Here is a 22,835-nt window from a genome sequence, read left to right on the forward strand (position 1 = left end):
GTGTAATTTGCACCACGTGCAGGGAGCTAAAATACCCCTTCTCGGCATCCCCCATCACCGAGGGTCTGTCACAGCCGCTTTGTTCCCCCCTCCCCCCCCCCCCCCCCGCCCAAGTCCCCAGATCTGCAGCCTGGGCATGGGGGAGGGGAAGAGGGGATGGCACTTGCAGAGACAGATCCCCCGTTGGCTAAACTCTTAAGCACTGCTCTCTACCTGCAGGGCTGAGATCTGAGAGCTCACATGACAGCAGTCATATAGCTAATATTTATATAGTGTTTACTGGGGTCCAGGCATTATTCCTGGCATTTAAAATGTATTAACCCATCCGGTTCTGACAACTGTGTAGGGAAGATGGGATGACTGTCCACAATTCGAGATGGGAAAATCAAACCCAGAGAGGTTAAATGATTCATCCAAAGTCACACAGACTGTACGTGACAGAGCCAGGATCTGAACCCAAGGCAGCCTGCTTGAGACAGGTACCGGGTGTGCACAAAGAGAGTCCTCGGACATGCAGAAAACCTCTGGGGACCAAAGGGAAAAAAAAAAAGCTCTGTTCATCTCCCTGGGGCCCCCAGGGAGTAAGGAGCAGCCAAAGCAGCAGAGATGCAAGGCCTTGCATAGGAAATTGAGACGCACAAAGAAGTCAGCCCTGGCCCAATCCACACTTCTATTTCCTGGTTGAGTTGGGCTGGGTTGCAGGTGTTCTGGCTCCCTGCCCAGTACTTTCTCACTCCCACATAACAAGCCCGCCCTGCCCCCGCCAACACCAACACCCTTCCCTAAAGGACTCCTTCTGCCTTCCCCAGGACCGAGTCTGTGGCTGAAAAGATGCTAACCAACTGGTTTGCTTTCCTCCTGCACAAGTTCCTGAAGGTGAGAGGGGTCCGAGTGTGGCCTTTGGGGTTGTATGGGGACCCCAGTCCTCTGGAACAGGATCTCCCTGCCCCAAATGCACCACGCCCGCCCCCCCCCCACCCCGACCCTCGCAAGCCAAGCCAAAGCGGTTCTCTCCTCCACTGCCCCAGCTCCGGAGGTGGCCAGGGAGGGGACGGCCCAAGCCCACACTTCCTGTGCCCTGCTTGTGCCCCTAGGAATGTGCCGGGGAGCCACTCTTCATGCTCTACTGCGCCATCAAGCAGCAGATGGAGAAGGGCCCCATTGACGCCATCACAGGCGAGGCCCGCTACTCCCTGAGCGAGGACAAGCTCATCCGGCAGCAGATCGAGTACAAGACTCTGGTAAGAAACAGCACCGGTCTGTCCTTCCTGCTCTGGTCCAAGCTGTCTTCTGACCCCCTGGATGGGCTCTGTGTGCCCCGGCGGGGGGGGGTGGGGTGGGGAGGGCATGGGAATCATGAAGAGGCCAAGGGACCCATCTAGGCCATATCAAGCGTTTCAAGGCAAGGCTGACTCCCCTCTCCTGCATCTCAGTTTGGAGAGTCCTCTATGCCACCTAATATTGTTTGGGGGGGGGGGGGAGGGATGTCACTGATCACTCAGCATGAGGCAATGGGCATAGAAAGAATGTGTGTTGGTTCCTAGGGGAGAAATTTTGAGAAAGATCTACCAGCCCTTGCTACCCTGAAACCCATTCTAAGGCCCTTGGATCATAGTCTCCCTGAAACCATTCAGGAGCTAGAGAGTAGGTCCTGGTTCTTTCAGAAAGAAGGGATCCAGTGACTTAGGCTCTCCTGTGGTGGGTACCAGGAAAGTGAGAGAAACTGAGGCGCAAAGCAGCAATGAAGGATCTTCCTGTAAAAACCTTGGGGGGGGCAGGGGGCAAGACACTGAGGCCTTGACCCCACCCCTTCGGGTATGTCCTATTCACAGCTTGTTTGCCCACTTAACAGATCCTGAACTGTGTCAACCCAGACAACGAGAACAGCCCAGAAATCCCAGTGAAGGTGTTGAACTGTGACACCATCACGCAAGTCAAGGAGAAGATTCTCGATGCGGTGTATAAGAATGTGCCCTACTCCCAGAGGCCCAGGGCTGTTGACATGGACTTGGGTAGGACGCCTGGCCCCCAGCAATGGGGGAAACCAGCAGCTTCCCAGAGGGTGCAGCGCCTATGGGAGGGTGGGAAGATCCCAAACCGGGGCCTGTACATAGCCCATTCCAGGGGCAGGGGCCGGAGGGGGGGAAGGGGAGAGGGGAGGGGATCTGACTGGGTCCTGGCCAGGTATGAGCTGTAGGAAACACTCCCTTTGGACACTGCCCTCTCGTCTGTGGGTTTTCTGGGAAGGTCCTCAGTTGCCCCCGCTGCGCGAACCCATGGAGCCAGGGTGTCGCTAAGCACAGCTTTAGCGCTAGCTGGAGGGAGTCAAGGTGGCCAGGCTCTAAGAGCAGGTACAGACTGGGTGGCCCCGGCTCACAGCCCCACCCCTTTCTCCCCACCCCCCCACCCCCCTCCCTAATCAGAGTGGCGCCAAGGCCGAATCGCCCGGGTTGTGCTACAAGATGAGGACATCACCACCAAGATCGAGGGCGACTGGAAGCGGCTCAACACACTGATGCACTACCAGGTGAGAGTCGCAGGGGCCTCTTTAATCTGGAGCCTTTCTACCACGCCGTCGGCCACAATAAGGACGTTAAGAGGGTTTCCCCTCTCTAGAGTCCTCTCCCCGTGAGCCTGGAGCAACAGTACTTCACTGTTGCTTCTCATCAGACTCAAAGGGCAGGCAGGGGTGAGGAAAAGCTTAGCAAACTGGGTTGTTGGGCTTCTCTCTCAGAAACGGCTTTGCCTGGCCAAGGGTAAGGCCTCATCATTTTGTTCCCATGCACCTCCACATTTGCATAGTCTAAAGACCCTGCACCTGGACAGCTGCCTGAGGGCGCTTGTGCTTTCTCTCTCTGACACAGTAATGCAACGGATGCTTCTGACTTGCAGGGGAGCCGGGCCTTAGAGGAAACCTGTCTTGAGGTTCAAGTTACCTAAGTTCTCTTTCTTCTTACCTATATCTGCAAAAGGGGGCCCCTAGGGATCCCTGCCCCCTACAGGTGCGTGGGCTAGAATAAATATAGACAGCGATGTCTTTGCACACTGGTGGACACATTGAGTGAGCAGGCAGAAAAAAAAAATCTCAGCCAAAGAACACAAGTGTAGGAACGCCATCGCCCTCTCCCCCCCATGGGAAGCACTTGCAACTGGAGGGGTGAGGAGGAGTGTCTTTGTGAGATTAAACACAGGTAGACAGATTGGGATTCAGGAAAAAAAATACTAAAATAGAAACCGGAAATGAGAGCTACCGAGGGAAATTAAAGCAACCAGAGGAAGGGCCTCTGGCCGCAGGACCCCTGGGTTTGTCTGATTCATAATATCGCCCTGTGCCCCTTGTCTCACAAAAGGAGGCATGCAGAGGGGCTGGCGAGCCGCGTTTTTACAAGCGCTGAGCTGCCCGTGGACAGCTGCTGCCAGGCCCTGGTGTTGGCCAGCAACCTCAGGGTGCACAAATGAAGCCGGAGACATCCTGAATACTCCCTGCGTTCCGTCCCCTCCAGCCCGGGCTGACTCCCTGCCTGGACCCCAGCCCCACGTGGAGTGAATTCAGGAGGCAGAGAAGAGTGGGCTTTGGGAACTGTATTTCAAGCCACACCTCCCTGTTCTCTGGTGGTGTGACTTTAATCTTTCTCAACCTTGGGCTCCTTGTCTGCAAAAAGGAGATAACAGCCCTGACTGAGGAAAGTAGGAAGGTAGTTGGAAGGATTAGATACAACAGGTGAGGAACCGGGATAGGCTACAGACTAGCTGTAATCACTCCTTAATTCCACACACATGCACACACACACACACACACACACACACAGAGAGAGAGAGAGAGAGAGAGAGAGAGAGAGAGAGAAAGAGACAAAACCACTGCCATATCATGTGCTAAATGCATCCAGCAGAACAATTGTAATGAACCAATTAGAGCTGAAAGAGAACAGCACTATGCCCCAAGCCTCCCTTTCCTGAAGCACAGGAGTGGGGACTTCCTGCTTCCATCTCTGCTGCCCTAGCAATTGTTCCTAGGCTGCCCAGCCTGTGGCTCCCAGCCAGAAGTATGCAAGATCCTGCCTCACAGGCTCATCACATAAAACGCTTCCAATTCCCTGATGTCATTTATCATTCATGTATTCATTCATTTCTCAAATATTTACCAAGCTTTACCGAGTGCCAGACGCTTCCCACACGTTAGCCCTGCGCGACAGGGACAGCGGGGTCTCTTCCTCCTTTGGAAGAGGAGGTGGTGGTGGTGGTGGTGGTGGTGGTACTCATGATGGAAACACGAATACCAACACTGGCTGAGTGCTCTCTGGGCACCGGGCAATCAGCCTTTGTGTATTCCAAATTCTTCAGTCGTGGTTACAACAATCATCGTAGACAATGAGCACTGTCCTCACTGACAGCTGAGGCCCAGATAGGTGCAGTTTTCTATCTACCTGGGTAAGGGGCAAAGTCAAGGTCAGATCCAGCCAGGTGTCCTGAGCCGGGGTTTGCACCATCTTATTGGTTGAGAGAGAGAAAAAAAAAAAATTAAGAAACGAAGAACAAGAGAGATTTAGTAACCAGACCCGGAGTTGAGTTCAACTGTGCTCATGTGAGTCACCTTGTGAAGCTCTTCCTTGAGGTGACAACAAACAATACCGAATGCAATCTGTTCTCACTGGGAGTGCAAACCTTGGCCCTTGGCTCAGATTTCAGGGCATCATTCCTGGGCTGTGAGTGGCAAGGAGAATGTCTGAAAGCCAGAGGTAGAGACACCCGTGCCCCACTCCATCCGCTGCCCGGTCCTCGGGCCTAGGCTGATGGTGCACACAGCACATGAAGAGCTGCCTCGGTTGTACAGTGATGGGGCCCTGGCATCTTCCAGACACAGGACTAACGCTCTGAAGGGCCCATGACCCTGGAGCCTTCGGTGTTCAAGTCTAGCACTGCCCTCTCGTTACCCTCCCTGGAGTCAAAGGTCCTTGGAGCCCCCACACAAGAAAATCTGCATAATCTTAATTAACAAAGAGATGTTAAAAAACTTCCCCGGGGTTCCTGCAGATTTATAGGGAGGGTAAAATTAAACACCACCACTAAAACTGGCTATCAGGGAATCTCGTTAGTACTAATGTTCATTTATAGTGTGACTTCCCAACATTTAATTCTTTTTTGGTGGGAGAGAGGGACTGACAATTTAAGACCCAGAAAGATGGTTTTATGACTGGTGCAGCTATAAATCAAACTTATAAAGTTCATAAAAATTGTTAAAATAAAAAATGGTTTAATAGGAATGTTTTATGGCCCATAACATTATTATAGCTGTTTTATTCCCTCTGCGTTAGGGGTTTAATTGGATTGCCACAATTCTGGGGATTCTCCATTTTTATTGGGTGGAGGGTAATCTTAAATCAAAATGGCCCCAAATGTCTTCAATATGGCTCCTTCTTTATCAGCCTTCTCCCCACAGACTGGGTGTTGAGCCTGGCATCCTCACAGAAGATGGGGTAACACATTCTCTTCCTCTCTGACTCCCCAAGGCCAGTTGCCCTTTTGGTAAAACTACTCAAGGTAGCCGAGATATAAAAGAGGACCCAGGACAGGAAGAAATGAAAGTCAAAAGGAAAAGTGGACTTCAGATCAGTCAATATAACTTGAAATAAAATCCCAAATTAGGATATAAAATACAAAGAATATGCTGTGGAGCCTGACAGATCAAGTGTCAAATACTGACTCCCCCCGCCTATCAACGATGCCATCTTGAAGATACTGCCTACTCCCTCACCCTCCCTCCAGCGTCCCATGTCTTCATCTGTAAGATGGGGCTTCTTGTCCATAATTCACAAGACTGACCAGCAGCCACGCCTTCCCCTGTCCTGACCAGTAGAAACACTACAAGCCCCACTGAAAGCCACTTGGGTAATTTTACAGTTCTTCCCAGCCACATTTAAAAGGCATAATTAAACAGGAATTAATGTTAACAATATTATTTAATGCAAGCTGTCTAAAATAATCATTGTTTCAACAGATCATCAATAAAAAATTATTAATGAGACAGCTTACAATCTTCTGTTCGTACTAACCCACTGAAACCCAGTGTGTATTGTACGTGTTAGCACATCTCCACAAAGACACTGAAGAGTGTGTCTCTATTGGGACCGACCACATTTCAGGTTTCCCGAAGCCACTCATGTCAGGAAGCTGTTCCACCTCAGCAGTGCCACTCTGGTCCAATAAAAGCTCAGAAGACAGCAGTAGTGCTTATTTGAACTCCTCATTGGCTACTCATTCTTCTCCCATAACTTCCCTGAGAAGTATCTGACGATTGGACTTCCTGAGATGTTTACATCCGCCCATCCTGTATACCTTTTGTACTGTCCTCAGGTGTCAGACAGGTCGGTGGTGGCTCTGGTCCCCAAGCAGACCTCCTCCTACAACATCCCTGCCTCGGCCAGCATCTCACGGACATCCATCAGCAGATACGGTGAGCACTAGAAATGCAGCATGGGCACCTCAGGATCCGGTCTCCTGTGACCACCCAGGGTCCCAGGCCCCACCAGCCATCTCTTCCCACATCAGGAAGCCCCTGCTTGGCGCTAGACTCCCCATTCAGAGACGCTTGCCATTGCTTCCCTTCTCTCCAGTGCGTGCTGTCATAGGACAGCATGAGGATGCTTCCTGCCATATCCCAGGACTGGGAAAGGAGTCCCAGTGGCCTAAAATACAGATGCCCTGATGGAGGGCTCATATAGATCAGTCTCAGTGTGTGTATGCTTTACTTGTTATCTCTTAAAATCGTCTACGTAGGCAGTGAATTGGTCCTCCTCACCTTCCCAGCCCCAGTGTCCCCTGGAATAAGCTTAGCACGCTTCCCTCTCTCTTCTCTCTTGTCTGGTTTCCTATTTACACTAAGGCATCTGGCTTCCTCCGGCTCTGGGGATGGGGAGGTGAGAGGAGGGGGATGCCAGAAATGTCACATCCCACACCCCAAGAAAAAAGAGCCCATTAACTCCCAAGCAGATCATTAAAGCTTGCAGTGCTTTTCTATCCAGATTTTTATTAAATCACCTATAAAGATATCCAATTGACATTTTACCTGTTGATTATTCATTACTGGAAGCATCAGAGGAGAGGAAACTCCCAAACTCTCAAGAGCCTCTCCAACACCTGATTCTTCTAAATCCTCTTTTTTTGGGGGGGGGGGGAGGGGGAGGGGAGACTTTAGCCCTCTCTGTCTTCACACCAACCAAGGATCTGTAAAACCATCTACCAAGCAAGCGGCCCCGAGGGCTTTCCAGTTGACACAGACTTATCCCGAGTGCATGCTGCAGATGATAGCCTGTCACTCACCCACCCCATCTCCTCAGACTCCTCCTTCAGGTACACGGGCAGCCCTGATAGCCTGCGGTCCCGAGCTCCTATGATCACCCCAGACCTGGAGAGTGGGGTCAAAGTGTGGCATCTGGTGAAGAACCATGACCACGGCGACCAGAAGGAGGGTGACCGGGGCAGCAAGATGGTGTCTGAGATCTACCTGACCCGGCTCCTGGCCACCAAGGTAACTCCTTCTCCACCCAAGCCACAGAGGGCTCCTCGGGAAGGATAGCACCCAGTCTGTCCTCCCAGCGAACCCAGGATCCCCAGTATGAGTTCGGTAGCAAAAGCAGCAGTGGTCTCTTTGCTTTCTGCCCACTTCTCTACCAGCCTACACTATCATTGCCTTTTGTACCCCTTCTGGCTACAGGGGAGAGAAAGCATGAAGGCCTAGCCCTACTAGGAGTCTACTCCATTTCAGTTCCCCCACATGCTGAAGGAAGCTGAGAGGGACACTATCTTCTAGCCTTCCTGGCAGAGAACATGATAAGCCCATAAGCATGGTCATCATGAGACCCATAATTTTCAGGTCAGGCTAGGTTTCAAATATTCTACCCATTGACCCCTCAACAATGTTTGTGACACTCAACTACAGTGGCTCACTTAAAGCTTCCAGCCTTATTAAGAAATAGCCCAGAACTACTGGATCAGATCCACGTCTCCAGTTTTATGTTGCCTAATATGCCCAGCATAACCACAATGAGAGCCAACCAAGAGACGGGGAAAGGTCAGAGGTTCTCCTGATCCTCAGAGGTCTTCCTTGAGCCAGTCTTATCTCTGCCCCCAGATTCTCTTCAAGGCCCCTGTGTCTTCTAGACTCTTAACCTCCAGGCCAGGCTCCAGATACCACTTGTCCCAGGTCACTAATATCTTGAGGAAAGTTCTGCGCTTCCTCTGAGACCACCCCACCTTTCTACCTTGTCCTACCAAGCTCTGCTGGGAGGTTCCAGTCTTCCAGCATATTCCCTGGGTGCCTTCTGCAGACTGGGCTGCCAGCCTGTGCCCTCACATTCAATCCTGGCAAGTTCAGACTCTGTGTACTTCCTGTCTCCCATCAAAGGCCCTGAGCCTACACCTGCCAAGCATGGAGGAAGCATCCGTGTGGCATGCCATTCTTTCCAGGAATCCCCAACCCATTCAGTTTCACCCACCTGCTGATACCCCAGCCAGTGCCCTTCCCCTTCCCTGCCTGCCACACTGTCTGCCCAGCCTCGAATCACAAACCAATGTCCAAGTTGGGATAGGTCCAAGGACGCATCCAGCACGGGATGAGCTCCCCACTGGCCCCACCCTACCCACTCTCCATTTCACATTGTCGTCCTTCTCCCTGCCCCCCCCCCCCGCACCTCCTCCAGGGTACCCTGCAGAAGTTTGTGGATGACTTGTTTGAGACCTTGTTCAGCACTGTGCACCGAGGCAGCGCTCTCCCCCTGGCCATCAAATACATGTTTGATTTCCTGGATGAACAGGCAGACAGGCACAGCATCCACGACACAGATGTGCGGCACACCTGGAAAAGCAACTGGTAATCATCCCCAGGAGAGCCCAGTGGGAGGCGCAGCCTGGAGAGGCCAAGTGCTGGGGGGATGGATGGGTGAGGACCAGCAGGGACCCTGGAGAGGAGAGACATCTGGTTGTCAGCGGAGACTGGGTGATCAGAGGCTCCTGGAACACAGTCCACACATGCTCTGCAGAGCCAGGGTAATCCTCAGGGTTGCTCCAAGAGGGGCCTGCCTGGCTTAAGCTCTGCTCTTCCTGGCTGTGATCCTCCCCTGGGGGGAGCCTGCTCCCCTCACTCAGAGCTCTCTGGCTCTCAGGAGGAGGCGAGGGGCCTGCACAAAGAGCTGCCTTTGAAATCTAGCTTCAGAGCCAAGCATTCTTGATTCTGAGGATGGCCGCTTGTGAGACAGGCCCCTGAATGAAGCTGATGGGGTTGGGAGGGTGGAGCGGGCTCACACCTGCTGTAGACTTGAGCCCATGACGGATGATTTCATTACACACTTGATCTCTTCATGCCAAGCCCCTCACCCCAGCACCATAGCTTTCAGAAAGCAGCAGGCAGAATGTCCCCCAGGCCCAGCTCTATTCCCTCAAGTTGCCTCTACATCCAGACCAGCAGAGGGAGAGAGGCAGCTCCCACAGGCCCCATACATGAGACTTTTTCCTCCTGGGTTTTGAACCTGGGCTAGTGAGCAAGCTAAGGACTAACTTTCAGGTCAGATGGGGTCTGGCCAAGAGCCGGACTCAAAAGGCTTAATTCGGGAAAGAGCACAGCGAGGGGAGGCCCAGGCATTTGGTTTGGGCAGGCAGCCCGTGCAGCTGTCTGGAGTCAGCAATCTCTTCAGAAAACAAAGCCGACACAGATGGGCCCAGGCTGTTATTTGGGAATCAAAAGTCTTAGCAACCAACAAAACACTTTGGAAAGAGCCAACCCTAACCCCGGAATATTCCTTTCTTCCCTGGGTGTTGTGGTCTTTGAGGCTTCCTGAGTCTGTCGCTTTGACCGCACTGGAGTAATACGGAGAGAGCTGGGTAGCACACGGGGCCGCGCTCTGTCTGCATTCCCATGGGCAGGAGCGTAGCCATCTCCTTTGCTTTGGAGACTCCCTAGCCCATCACTGGAAAGTCGCAATTTCAAGGAAACCAAGAGAAAGATCTGAATTATCCCAATATCTGTGCCTTCTGTGTGGCCTGGCCTGGCACAAGAAATATACTTCCCAAGGAGTGGGGGGGCGGGGGGTGATGAGTCCTGTGGCCCAGACCTCACCAGGCAGATGGCCAGGGAAGGATGGTTCGACGTGCCTGAGCTGCCGTAGGGGGGCGGGGGGGGCAGGGAGGTGCACTCTGAAGACATTTGGGGAAGCCCGTGGTCTGTGAGAGTTGAGAGAAAAGGAGCACAGGAGAGATGAGAGACATATCTCAAGCCAGCAGGACAGGCCCAGCAGCCCGCATCCAAAGAGTTAAGGCCAGAAGGCAGCTGGAAAAGAAGGCAGAGTTGGAGAAAAAGGCAAAACAACAGCTGTTCTGATTTTGATGGAAGGTAAATGGGCTTATCGGCCTTATGGACCCCAGAGCAAAAAAAAAAACAAATCTCATTGCCCCCTGCTTATAAATTCTCCAGTTGCAAAAGGAAGTCTCCTAACTACTGTTGGGTTCTTCTTGGAGTGGGAAACAGTGGGCTACAGTGGGCCATTCCCAGGGTGCCAGCAATGGCCCCCCCTCCTCCCTCTGCCCCTGCACAGACACAAGAAAGTCCTGGGGAGAGTCCTGAAAGGACTCCCCCCAGGGAGCCCATTCTGGGGCCCAGCCGGGCCGGCCAGCCCTGGGAAGCAGCTTCTCCCCAGCCTGGCTGGGCGGGAAGGGCAGGTGGTGCCCTTTGTGCCCACTCGGAGGCAGTGCCTCGGGCTGCCGGCTGCGTCCTTCTGGATAAAGGCCACGAGCAGTGTGAAGGGACTCCAGGAGTCTGGTGGCTTTGTGTGAAGCGCTGAGAAAATCGCCTTGTCCTGAGTACTTGAGTTTGCTTTCGGGCACTGAGGCCTTTAGAAAAGCCTGCCAGGAAGGAGCAGGGGCCAGACACGCCCACCTTGAGTTGTCAGGAAACCGAGTCAGGGCCCTGTTAAGGTACAAGCTTCCCTCTGTTCCTCCCAGGAACCGTAATAGCTCAGGCAGAATTAGCAGTCCCTGCCGGGCTACTTTCCTATGAGTTCGTGTCCTCGCCTGTTCGGCGACTGGACATTCCAGGGATAAGGGGAGGAATATTAGTTGGCAATGTAAGGGGCTTGGCCAAAGGGTTTGCTCAGGTCTGGTCTGCCTTTCCCCCCCCCCCCCAGCCTCCCTCTGCGCTTCTGGGTGAATGTCATCAAGAACCCCCAGTTCGTATTTGACATTCACAAGGGTAGCATCACCGATGCCTGCCTATCTGTGGTGGCCCAGACCTTCATGGACTCCTGCTCCACGTCGGAGCATCGGCTGGGCAAAGACTCCCCCTCCAACAAGCTGCTGTATGCCAAGGACATCCCCAGCTACAAGAGTTGGGTGGAAAGGTGAGTAGCTCCCGCCAGGCAGGCCAATGCCTCATCCCCTTGCTCTGCTGCCCAATCCGTGATCATCACAGCCACAGACTCAGGTACTATTCACAGTTCCTGTGGGACCTCACTGTCCCTGTTTCTTCCCACTGTAGGAAGGAAGGGTGGCTTTGTGCCCTTAAAAGTATGATGACTATTTTCCTAATTTCCATTTCTTGGGCACCAGCTAAGCCTTTGGCACGGTGGTAAAGGTTTTGTATGTTATCTCACTTAAATGCCCAGCAGAGGTGTGAAGTGGCTATTCGCCCCTGTTTTCCTAGTGAGGAAACTGAGGCCCAGACAAGCTACACCGAGATCACCAGCTAGCAAGTAGCAGAGCTAGGATTTGAATATAAGGAGTCTGGCCCAGAGTCTGGGCTTTTTAACCCTTCTTGGCACGGGAGCTGGCTCTCAGCTAGATTGGAATCTCCTGAAGAAACTCTGGCCTCAGACTTGGTTGAGCCAAGAGGGCAGCATAAGCCACAGCTGGAGAGAAATGGGAAGACAAGAGCAACAGGGACACCTGGTGCTGCCGAGGGACCTGGGGCCAGAGTAGATGCAGGCCAATGTTTGCTGAGCCCCTATGAAGGGCCTTGTCCTGTCTATGGCAGATACTATGCAGACATCGCCAAGCTCCCAGCCATCAGTGACCAGGACATGAACGCCTACCTCGCCGAGCAGTCCCGCCTGCATGCCGTGGAGTTCAACATGCTGAGTGCCCTCAATGAGATTTACTCATACGTCAGCAAGTATAGCGAGGAGGTAAGGCTCTCTCGCAGGGACAGAAACCAACCTGGAGGAGACAGGCCACTAAACCAGAAGCTTGATTCAATCCTTAAGTAATAACCACAGGGCGCGGTAGGTGCGCACTTGCCCAGCAAGAGTGAGAATCCTGAGTTCAAAACCCAACGCCACCAAACACCGAAAAGAACATCAGCAGAGGTAACACATGCACGGAGTCAAAAGCCCATGAGCTCCAAGCTGACCACTTTGATGCACATCGTTATGGCTTTCTCTCATTAAACACTCTGACCCTTTCAATCATTTCATTGTTTTCGATTCAAGGCGGGATAGGATCCATTGCGTCCTTTCTCAAACAAGGAACCCGACTATTTTTTTGGCACTTGGACAAATCCTGTCAGTCACATTCCGGTGAAACAGGTGGACCTTAACACAAACAGAGGTTGTGTTAGAGCTCGGAAGCGGGCATTGGATCTGAAAGACACCGTCGTAGTCACACCTGACACTTACATAGCACTTCCTAGATTCCAAATACTCTTTGAAACACTTTAGAGATAGATAATGTACACACACATATAGCCATATATGGATACACTATACATATATGTGTATGTACATGTAGATATGTGCATGTATGTGTCAACAGATATGTGTGAAGATGTGCAAGAAGATGTGTGCATGTATGGTCCTATACTACATGATGATGCTTTGGCTGGTAGTCAACAACATACCACATATGTGAAGGTGGTCCTATGCAATTATAATGGAGCTGACACATTCCTGTGTGACCTCATAGCTACCCTGGTGTCATATCACAATATGTCTCACATTTATGGTGATGCTGATATAGACAAACCTACCGTGCTGCCTGTTATATAAAAGAATAGCACATACAATTCAGCGCACAGTATACAATCATTGGTTAAAAAAAAAACTGTGATAATGGTGTACATGTTTACAATGACATACTTTTGTTATTGTGGTGGTGGTGGTCATGGGGCCTGAATGCATGACCCAGGTGCTGTCCCTGAGTTCTTTTGCTCAAGGCTAGTGCTCTACCACTTTGAGCCACAGCACCACTTCTGGTTTCCTGGTGGTTAATTGGAGATGAGAGTCTCATGGATTTTCCTGCCTGGGCTGGCTTTGAACCAGGATCCTCTAATCTCAGCCTCCTGAGTAGCTAGGGTTACAGGCCTGAGCCACCAGCACCCATCTTGTAGCATACTTTTTGCCGATATTGAGGCTGAAACTCAGGGGGCCTCCCACTTTTGCCTAGTTGTTTGGTTTTTCTTTGTTTTGTTTTGTTCAAAGCTAGAACTCTACTACATAGCCAAACCTCCACTTCTGACTTGTTGCTACCTAGGCTGGCTTTGAACCAGGATCCTCAGATCTCAGCTTCCTGAGTAGCAAAGATTACAGGTGTAAGCCACCCAGTGCCCAACTATACTACATTCTTCCTGTTATTTTAGAGTATACTTCGCCTATTTACGAAAAAAAAAAAAGTTTGCCATAAGACAGTTTATGATGTTTACACCAACCAGTCACACATTTGGTTGTTCGCACTTGCTTGTATCCCATGTTGGTCTGAGAATGGTCTAGACTATTTGCACAATGACACAGTCACCTGAGGAGCCAGTTCTCAGAAAGTACCCCCGCCATTAAGCATGATCACGTGTAACCTCAATTAATCAGTTCCCTCCAGGCATCTAAAGTTGCATCCCAAAAGGCAGAAAGGTGGCGTGTGGAGGACTCTCCCAGGTGGTTATCTTTTTTTATTCTGCATCTTAAATCATCCCTCCCCCCCTCTTTGTTCTGTCCCTCAGCTGATTGGGGCGCTAGAGCAGGATGAGCAGGCTCGGAGGCAGCGGCTCGCGTACAAGGTAGAGCAGCTCATCAACGCCATGTCCATCGAGAGCTGAGAGGAGGACCTCGCGTTCCTGGGAAGAGGGACCTGTCCATGCTGTCACACTGGAGTCTCACAAGGAAGGACACGTGAAAGGGGGTCCAGGCCCCAGTGCTTGCAGTGCCCTGAGACGCCCCCACCCTGGGAAGAGGCGACGCCAAGCCAACTTCCCTCATCGCCAGTTCCTGCCAGGAAGGACCCAGGGCGTCATCCATCGGCAGAGAGGACCGGGGACGCCGGGCGGGCGAGGAGATGGTGGCTCTTCAAGCCGAGAGGCTCGGGCCTCTGTGACTGCTGCTTTGCATGAAAACTCATTCGATGTATATTGGGGAAAATAATAAGAACTTTATTTAATTTTTTTTAAGAAAAAGGGAAAAAAAAAACACAGAAATAAAACAAAAAGCCACACCCCTTTCATCCCGTCCAACTTTTGTTTGAATTCTGATTTCTGTCCCCCTTCTTTCTGTCCTCCATCTTTCCTTCCTCATGTAACTCTTCTCTCCAATGTCAGAAAAAGCCGGAAAAAGAGATGGTGAAAGAACATGGCAGGGGGGGAAAAATGATCTCCTTTCCTACAACTTGGAAACACAAAAGGAGGAGGAGAATGAATGAGCACAAGTTCTCACCCAATTCTTCGCGAACAGAGAGGCCAGTAAAACTCAGAGCCATCCACCCCAGCAGCCAGACAAGTGTGGGACCTACAAGACCTCCGCACAAATTCCAAAAACGGCGTGGAGACAACGGCTTTACGAACCACACCGGTACACGCCCATCTCTTGAGGGAGGACTCTGCTTTTTTCTTGCCACTGTGTTTTATTTCATTCCAAACCTCAACAAGTTAAAAAAAAAAAAAAAAAAGCTGGTCTTTGGCACCTTCCTCTTGGTTTCCCCGGAGTTAATAGAAGAAGTCGGGGAGTCAGGGAAAGGGGGAGCACACACCCCCCTCCCCGCCCCCTGAGAACCCCAGTAAGCTCTGCTCCATGTCAGCCAGGCGTCCTGTGGTTGTGTGGACCAGGCTTCCAGAAGTTCTCTTTGGGAGTTGACTTAGGGACACGGAGAGCTGGGTTTGGATTCTACTCCAGTCATCTGGTGGTTTCTGGCAAAATAAAAAAAGAAACAAAGAAAAATCGAACACTGTTTACAGCAAGCAATACTTAAAAGGAGTGTGGATTTGAAGAAGCTGCAGTTATTTATTATTACACTTTCTTCCCCTCGTGCCTGGAGCTGGGAGACAGCCCTTCTTCCCTTCATTCAGACTGCGAGCTCCTGCCCACACGGGCCTACCGTCCTTGCCTCAGAAGAAATGGCGGTGGCATCCCCACGTCACTGTCACCTTCTGCCTCTCATGGACCAGTGAGGGTGAAGGACAAGTGGATGGTTTCTCACTGGGATGCTTTCCTTCCCTCTTTCTCCTGTGGGCACCTAAGCCATGGATTGCCAGCTCTCCTGATTGGAGTTTCTAGAGACCAAAGCTCCATACTTGGATGCAAAGGCCTCAAAGAATCCGGCAGGAGTCTCCCAGACCGATCTACGGGCAGATCTACAGGCAGCAGGACTGTGGTGACCAGTGTCCGTCAGAGAGCCAGAACTGCAACCAATGGATCCAATCAGCCAATTCAACTTCCTTGTCAACACCATTGGAGTTGGGGTAGGAGGAGGAAAGAAAGAGATGGAGCTAGAGGGTCAGGAGAGAAGCAATCTTCCCCTCTTCACCTTCTGCTTTTTTCCAGGGGGGGCTTAGACTAGCATGTTGGAAACTGGATCAGCTATCTCAAGAGAGACTGGACCAGGGTCATTTCCCTTGCATTCAACAGCTTCTCAATGCCCTCCAGGCATTTCCAGTTTTCTATGGCTCTAATGACCACATGTGATTCCCAGGAAGGGGCAGGGGGAGGGAGCCAGGAAGGCTGGCCTCCGTCCCTGGCGTGTGGCTTTGGATTGCCTGCTCACCACACAGCAGACGCCTGAGCTCTTCAGCTCCAGTTTCTCGCCTGAATGCAGCTGACAATGGGAAGAGAAAAGCATTCAGCAAAATACTCAGGAAACTTGCTGTTTTCATTCTAATTCACAAGCAGCCATGCCAAGGCCACTTTCATCTGATAATCTACTTCTGTTCAAGTTTCTTGGGGTCCTATTAATGGCCTGAAAGAAATACTAATGACCGGCCTTCCACACTAAGCCAAAGCGTTTGCTCTTCACAGCACCCAAAGCTTATGAGCTCCAAGCCCATCATTTATGGAAATAAAAGGAGAAGGGAAAAGAATGTACGCAGGAAACTTTATGCTACCCATGAAAAATTCCAGCCCAGGGACCTGTCACTTGTGAGCTCTGTTTGAAGGGAGATTTCCTGAGCACACCGCCGCTCTCCAGCATCCAGGGCTGACGTTTCACCGAGAATCGCCATCGAAGAAGCAGAAGGAAACCCAGACACCTCTTTCTACAGCATCTTTCCCAGCCCTTGTATATCCACCTTGCGTCTCACAGCAGCTCCTCTGAGGACCATTCGTTCTCCCCCACCCCCCCATTCGGGGTTATTCCTTGAAGGTATTTATGAAGAACGATGGGAAGGCACAGACCACTGGAGAGTAGAAAGAGCTAGAGCCAGCAGTAAGTGCTCTGGCCACATTGCTCAGGATTCCATAAGAGAATTGGGGACTTGGGCTGACAGAAGAGGTGGTGAGAGGGATAGCCTTAAACGAAGAAGAGGGCGAAGTCAGTGCGACACAGGCCAGCGCATGAATGGCTTCAGAGGCGTACCCCATTCTAACTTCCTATCACTCTGTCCTCCTTCCAACCAACCTTCGCTCGGGCCTCCAAAGCTCAGTGGAGTCCTCGCCTCATAGACTTAGAGGTGAGAGGCCTCTGCTTGGCTTCTGCTCTTGCTGTTATGCAACTTGAGACTATTTGGGCCTTGTGTGTAGAAGTATTAAAGCCACAGCCCTCTCTACAAGAAGCCATCCATCTGGGAGAGTGGGGGATGGAGGGCCGGAAGCCTCTCTCTAAAGTCTTTCCAGTTTTGCTTTGTTTTGTTGAGCTGCTCAAGAAACAATCTGTGGGAAAGGAACAGGACTCGAGGATGCCAGTGAACAAGATGGGAAGCGAGTCCCTCCAGCTGGACCCTGCCACCCCTCCCCTGCAGTCCACGTGCTGGGCCCTGTCGCCACCTCCCTCCATCTGGGTGGGTCAGGTGCTTCCATGCTGGACATCCTACCTCTTTCCACGGTGCGTCTCTCAGAACCGTTTCTGATCCCCCTCTTCTCATGGAGTTCAGTCACTGAAGACATGGGTGGCCCATGAGCCTCAGGAAAAGCTAACTGTTCCTTGCGTCCATCCATTTGGGGGAATCTTCTTAAGCAGCCACCTGCCAGGCATTGTTTGGGGATGAAGAAGACTAAGACGGGTCCTTCGTCTAGCAAATGAATATTTTTCGGGTTGCTGACCACAGGGCAGCAGGCACAGTGTCCCCCACCCCCCCTCCCCACCACTGACAGAAGACACCGGTTGTATCAGAAGAGGGATGAAGAAGGAAAAAGCTGACCCACCCAGCTGCCTTACCTTACACTGGGGACAGTACCCCCAGCATTGAGAGCTGCTCTTGTTTCCGTCACTCTAGGCTTTTCTGGTGGCACCTCCCCCGCGACCTTCCCTCAATTCTACCAAATGAAGACAAGACATCGTCATCAAGACCCCTGGTACTGCTGAGCATGAAGCAGAGGCAAGACTGGTGTGCAAAGACTAAACCATTTAAAAATGGCCAAGACAGAACCAACAAGGATATTGGAAAGCCTCTGCCTGCTGGGTCTCCAGATGCGCGCCAGTTGCTGCGTCTGCCCTCCTCCACCTGCTTTCCAACACACTGAGCTAGCCGCTCCTGGAGGAGGAGGGCGGCGGGGCGGCGGGGCGGGGGGGCGGGGGGGGGGTCCCGCCCAGTCACACTGGGCCACGCTGAGACTCCTGGGACCTGGACATGGATTGGGAAGAATTCAGGTGGAGTTCAGGCTGTGAGGGTGAGACAATGCCAAGGGACCTCATGGACAGAGGGTGTGGGGGAAGTCCCATGGGGCCAGGGGCCATGGGAGATGGAGGTCAGAGCCATCAGATGTCTTGTCTCAGGAATGTGCTTGGGGAAGCCTAACTCCACATGTCTTTTCCCTGTCTCCATCCACGCTCCTGGTTCCCCCCAGAGTGAAGTTGTAGCATCGGGCCCTCACGACGCCCAAGAATGAAGGGTGAGGTGTCACCCTTGGTACGTTGGTCATTGGTCTCGGACATGTCCTATGAGACAATCAAAACCAGTGCTTCTCAGACAGAGTCTCAGCCCACTAGGCAAAGTGGACATTGCTCCACCTTCTGTAGACACTGCGATCTCATTCTCCCACATGAAGCTGCCTCGTCTCGGCTGCAGTGCAGCTTCCTCTGGTCCCAGTCTGGGGTGGGGGGGTGGGGAGGGGGGCGGGGGAAGGGGGAATATTCAGAAGTTCAAAGTTCACTTTGACTGTATTGGCCTCCATGTTGGTATCAAAGCCCAATGAAGCGTGGCCCCACCCAATAGGAAAGATGTTCCTGCGTTATGAGGGGAAGGAACAAGCTCTTAATCCCACGAGATGAGGGACCTGAGCCCACCTGCCTCTCCCCCAGCTCCTCCTACGCAAACCCCTCCCCTCAACACACTGGAATCTGTATTATATCTATTTTTAAGAAAATACAAGCTGGTTGTCTGGTTTTGTTGTTTTTACAGGTGTTGTGAAATAAGAAAATTAAGTATTTAAAATGTTCCAATAAAGCGGGGTTTTTTTGTTATTCTAATATATTATCATGTACCTATTGTAAATATGAAACACTCCTATTTTGCAAGCCAAGGACACAATTTGTACTGTTGTTATATATAAATAAAATTTACTGGATTAAAAAAAAAAGACAGAAGCACTTTAACTCTTCAAATAACCTGGTTGTTTGGTAGTATCAATGCAGAATAACTTCAGAGACCATTTACAAAGCTCAATACTCACAGAAAGACGAGCCAAGTTGTTTTGAGAAAGTTTTAAGAATTCTCTCTGGAGCCAGAGCTTATTCATGTCCAGTCATCTCACACACACACACACACACACACACACACATACACACACACACACACACCTCTGCTCTGACTGTACTCGTGGGTGAACACTGCCCCCTAGTCCCAGGACCACAGAATACAGCTCTCCCCTGGGTGGAGTCCTTGCTTTAGATGTCACAGGCCAAAGTCCATTCCCAGAACGAAGTTTCAGAAGAATGAAAACCCCTGCGCTGCTGATGCTTTTAGAAAGTGCACCCATTCATTTGTGCGAAGCATTTGTCAAGCATAGTCTGGCCCTGTGGTAAGCGCCGGGGAATGGCAGAAGGCGTGAGAAAGGCTCCATCTTTGTCCTCATCAACCTTCCAGCGCAGGGAAATCGTTAAGGAAGGGGGTGAGTCAGCCAGGCTTCAGGAAGGGTTTTCTTGTTTCTTTATATTTAGTTGGAGGATTAAAAGTAAATCAAGGGAAAGATACCAAATAGCGTGTGCTTTTAGATCCAGCCTAGAGGAGGCCAGGCCCTGGCCTTGAGCTGAAAATGGAGGCCAGAGGCAGGAGAAGTTCCACAGGCTTAGAAGAGAAGGGATCATTAAACACCCCCATCCCGGGGCTCCCTCTAATCGGAGGATGCCATGTCCTCTTCTTTTGCACTTGTTTCTCTACTTTTCATCCAAAGCTGCCTCGGTGGGGGAGCAGGGCATGTCTGCTCTCTCACTGGTAACACAAAGCACACGCGAGCTACTCAACAACAATCTGTCCACCCAGCCCAAAGGACTCTAGACCTGCTGATCCCAGATTGGGAAGGTTGGCTGGGGCCTTGGCTGGGTCCCTGGCCCCACCAGGAGAGTCTCATGAAGAAGGAGGTGCAGCGCCTTCGTTAGGAGCTCTGACTGATGGGGAGATACAGACCCTGCTTAACATGAAGACCCAAGGCAGAGATGGATGGCCAGCACACACACACAAATAGGGTCTGGGCTTGCAACGCAGAAGTATAGAAAAAGGGCCTGCCAATAAATACCGTATATACTAGAACTGTCTAATTTTTTTTTTACCATTTCAAAAAATAATTAAAAAGTCTTTTCAGTCATGACTTAGCAAGCCTCTGAGATTTGAGCAGGTTTGTGGGTCTGCCATATGCCGCGCATGTACAACACACAAAAGGCGCTGTTTGCAGACAGAGAGGAGGAGAGAGGCCAACACTGGGCCTGAGAGTGAGAAAAATACAGAATCTCAAAGAGAGGGAGCAGGAGAGAGGCTTGCGTGGTAGCTTTGTATCGTATACAAAGGGGGGGGGCTCCTGTTCTACCACCGTTCAGTTATCCTCTGCTTCTCTCTGAGCTGTGAACCTACAGCGCAGAGGCTCCGAGTTCTTCCACAGTAACACAGGTGCAATCAGCAAAAGCAGCAATGTGGCCCTGGCAAGCTCCTGACCTTTAACCCTGAACACGGGGCATGAGACAACCAATCAGATGAGACTGGTCTCTGTTGATGCCCACCCCAGCACCTGGCTGTTTGCAAGAAATACTAGAAAGAAGAAATTGAGAAAGAAAGGGCTTTCTGATCCTGAGCTTCCCCCAAGAGTCTTCCTTCTCTCCACAGTGACTTGGGTGGGGGTACCCCTATTATTAAACACTGCCACAGGAGCTCCCGTCCTAGAGGAAGAAGGAGAAGGGACGTGGGGAATCCACAGGTGCCTTGTCTGTCTGTGGTGTTCCATGTTCACTGTTGTATTCATAGGACACAGCACGGAGCCTATCCGGCTTCCATCACCCGGTAAGAACATTTCAAATGAACGGAACTGGGGAGTCCCCCACCAAATTCCAGGCACTGAGCAACGGTGCACCTTTTCTGGATGGCCTCTCCTTTACTCTCAAATGACCCAAGTGTTGCTTTCTTCTTTTCAGTCTGTGTTTCAGAGAAATTAACATTTTGTTTAAGGCCTCCAAGTGGAGGTCTGATTTCAGAGTTCAGATACTCCACCTTTCCCACCGCACCATGCTGCCTTGCCTTCCTTCTAGAACAATTTAACACTGCCAGGCCCTCCCCTGACATGAAGCCTTCCTCCTGCAGCAAGCAGATGTGAAGGAAATGCGTGTCAGCATTCATTCATATTCATATTTGTTCAACACACTGACACCTGCCCCTCACTTGCTGTGAACTTGACCCTGGACAAGCATCTAAAAGGAGGAGACAGGAACGTGTTCAAGTGTTCACAACTTAACATTAACACCAAACCCTTATTTCATGAAAGACTTAACTCCTCTTCTTAGAAGAAGCTGTATATATTTTTACTACATGTGGAGACTGATTTTTTTTCCCCAATTACAGCAACAGGACTCTTTGCAAGCTGAGGTATGGAGCATGAGGGAAAAGCTTGCTTGAAAAGCCTCGCGAGAATTTAGGGAAGCCGGGCCCAGCTGGCCAAGGGCCCTTGATCTCATTGACGCTGTGAGCTGTCAAACAGCTCTGCTCCGTGAGTGAGCTGAAAGCACAGGAGGCCCCGATCTGTTGGGCATGGACTGCTAGAAGCTTAGCTTCAAATGCCCGCCTCTCGGAAGCCAACAAACAGGACTTTTTGCCGCGTGATATTCTATGTATCTCACTACTGGTTTTGCTTTCTGTCCCTGTTTGATTCATTCATCTTTGGCCCTCACCCCTAACTCCTTTCTCAATGCTGAGTTTCATGTAGCCCTGACTAGCAACAAAAGCCTTGGGTTCAGACTATCTTAAATGCATTCTCAAACTGTGTGTTGTGGGACAAGTTACATAATCTCTTGATGCATTGATTTTTCAAATCTACATACAGAGGATAACTATCCAATGTGTCATGGAAGCATTAAATAATAGTTTGAAAGGAACGCTGAGTGTAGCAATGCACATCCATCATTCTGGAAAGTGGAAGCATGAAGCAGGAGATTGTGTACTGGAGGCAAACTTGGGCTATATAGCAAGACACTGTCGCAACATTTACAAACAAACTGTATGAGTTAAATAAGGCAATATGTATAATATAGTCAATAAATTTACGAGAGAGGGAAGTAATCACTCATTCTTCTTTTACAGGCCAACCAGCAGGACCTGAAGGCAGAAAGAAATGAGATTCTCCATCTGGCTGTGGAAATCAACGTTGATGTCTAAAAGTTAAGCCCTTAGGAAACTAGGCAGTGGAGGCTGACCTACAAACATAGGAGAGGAAGCAAGGCCTTATCTAGAACATGCTATGAATCAGCCAGGAAACATACTACAAGTTAATGGAAATTAGCAGCGAGAAATGGGTCAGGCCGATGTCCCATGTGCTAAGGCCACAGGCAGGACCTGGTTGGCTGTAATGGCAGTTGGTGGCCCTCAGAAAGCTTGTCCAGGATGAAGGCCTGAAAAGTATTTGAGTCTGTCTTAGGCTTTCTTTTGTCAGTGTGACAAATAACCTGAGAGGAAAAGGTGTCTTCTAAGCCACAAGATTGAGGTCAAGGTCAAGGCCTGGAGGTGGTGGTGGATGTCCAGGGCAGTCCCCAGAGCTGGAGAGTCCTCATACCAAGATACAAGAGGGGCAGAGAAATGGGGAAAGGTCCCTGAGGTGTCATATGTAGAGAAATAACGAGGGAGCCAGAAGACAAGACAGGTAGACCCAACCCACTGATATTTGAAAGAAGTCTAAGGCGGCTCAACATATGTGGTTGCAATGTTTCTTTAGCCTTTCCATGTCCCTGGGGTGTGTTATATTATAAACCCTGTT

At 50.9% G+C, this 22,835-nt stretch overlaps 1 protein-coding gene across 1 annotated transcript in view; it reads left to right on the forward strand.

The window, feature by feature from the left end:
• Plxna2 (plexin A2) overlaps positions 1 to 17,786 on the forward strand; it is a 215,825-nt gene extending 198,039 nt beyond the window's left edge. Inside the window, exons 25-34 of the mRNA XM_048356959.1 lie at positions 810 to 876; positions 1,095 to 1,241; positions 1,853 to 2,012; positions 2,424 to 2,527; positions 6,352 to 6,451; positions 7,335 to 7,525; positions 8,697 to 8,866; positions 11,172 to 11,384; positions 12,017 to 12,167; positions 13,970 to 17,786. Coding sequence (XP_048212916.1) covers positions 810 to 876; positions 1,095 to 1,241; positions 1,853 to 2,012; positions 2,424 to 2,527; positions 6,352 to 6,451; positions 7,335 to 7,525; positions 8,697 to 8,866; positions 11,172 to 11,384; positions 12,017 to 12,167; positions 13,970 to 14,065 — 1,399 coding nt within the window. The 3' untranslated portion in view covers positions 14,066 to 17,786. The remainder of the gene's footprint in view (positions 1 to 809; positions 877 to 1,094; positions 1,242 to 1,852; positions 2,013 to 2,423; positions 2,528 to 6,351; positions 6,452 to 7,334; positions 7,526 to 8,696; positions 8,867 to 11,171; positions 11,385 to 12,016; positions 12,168 to 13,969) is intronic.
• The last annotated feature ends 5,049 nt before the right edge of the window (positions 17,787 to 22,835 follow it).

This window comes from Perognathus longimembris, chromosome 11 (assembly GCF_023159225.1).
Source record: "Perognathus longimembris pacificus isolate PPM17 chromosome 11, ASM2315922v1, whole genome shotgun sequence".
Taxonomy (NCBI): domain Eukaryota; kingdom Metazoa; phylum Chordata; class Mammalia; order Rodentia; family Heteromyidae; genus Perognathus; species Perognathus longimembris.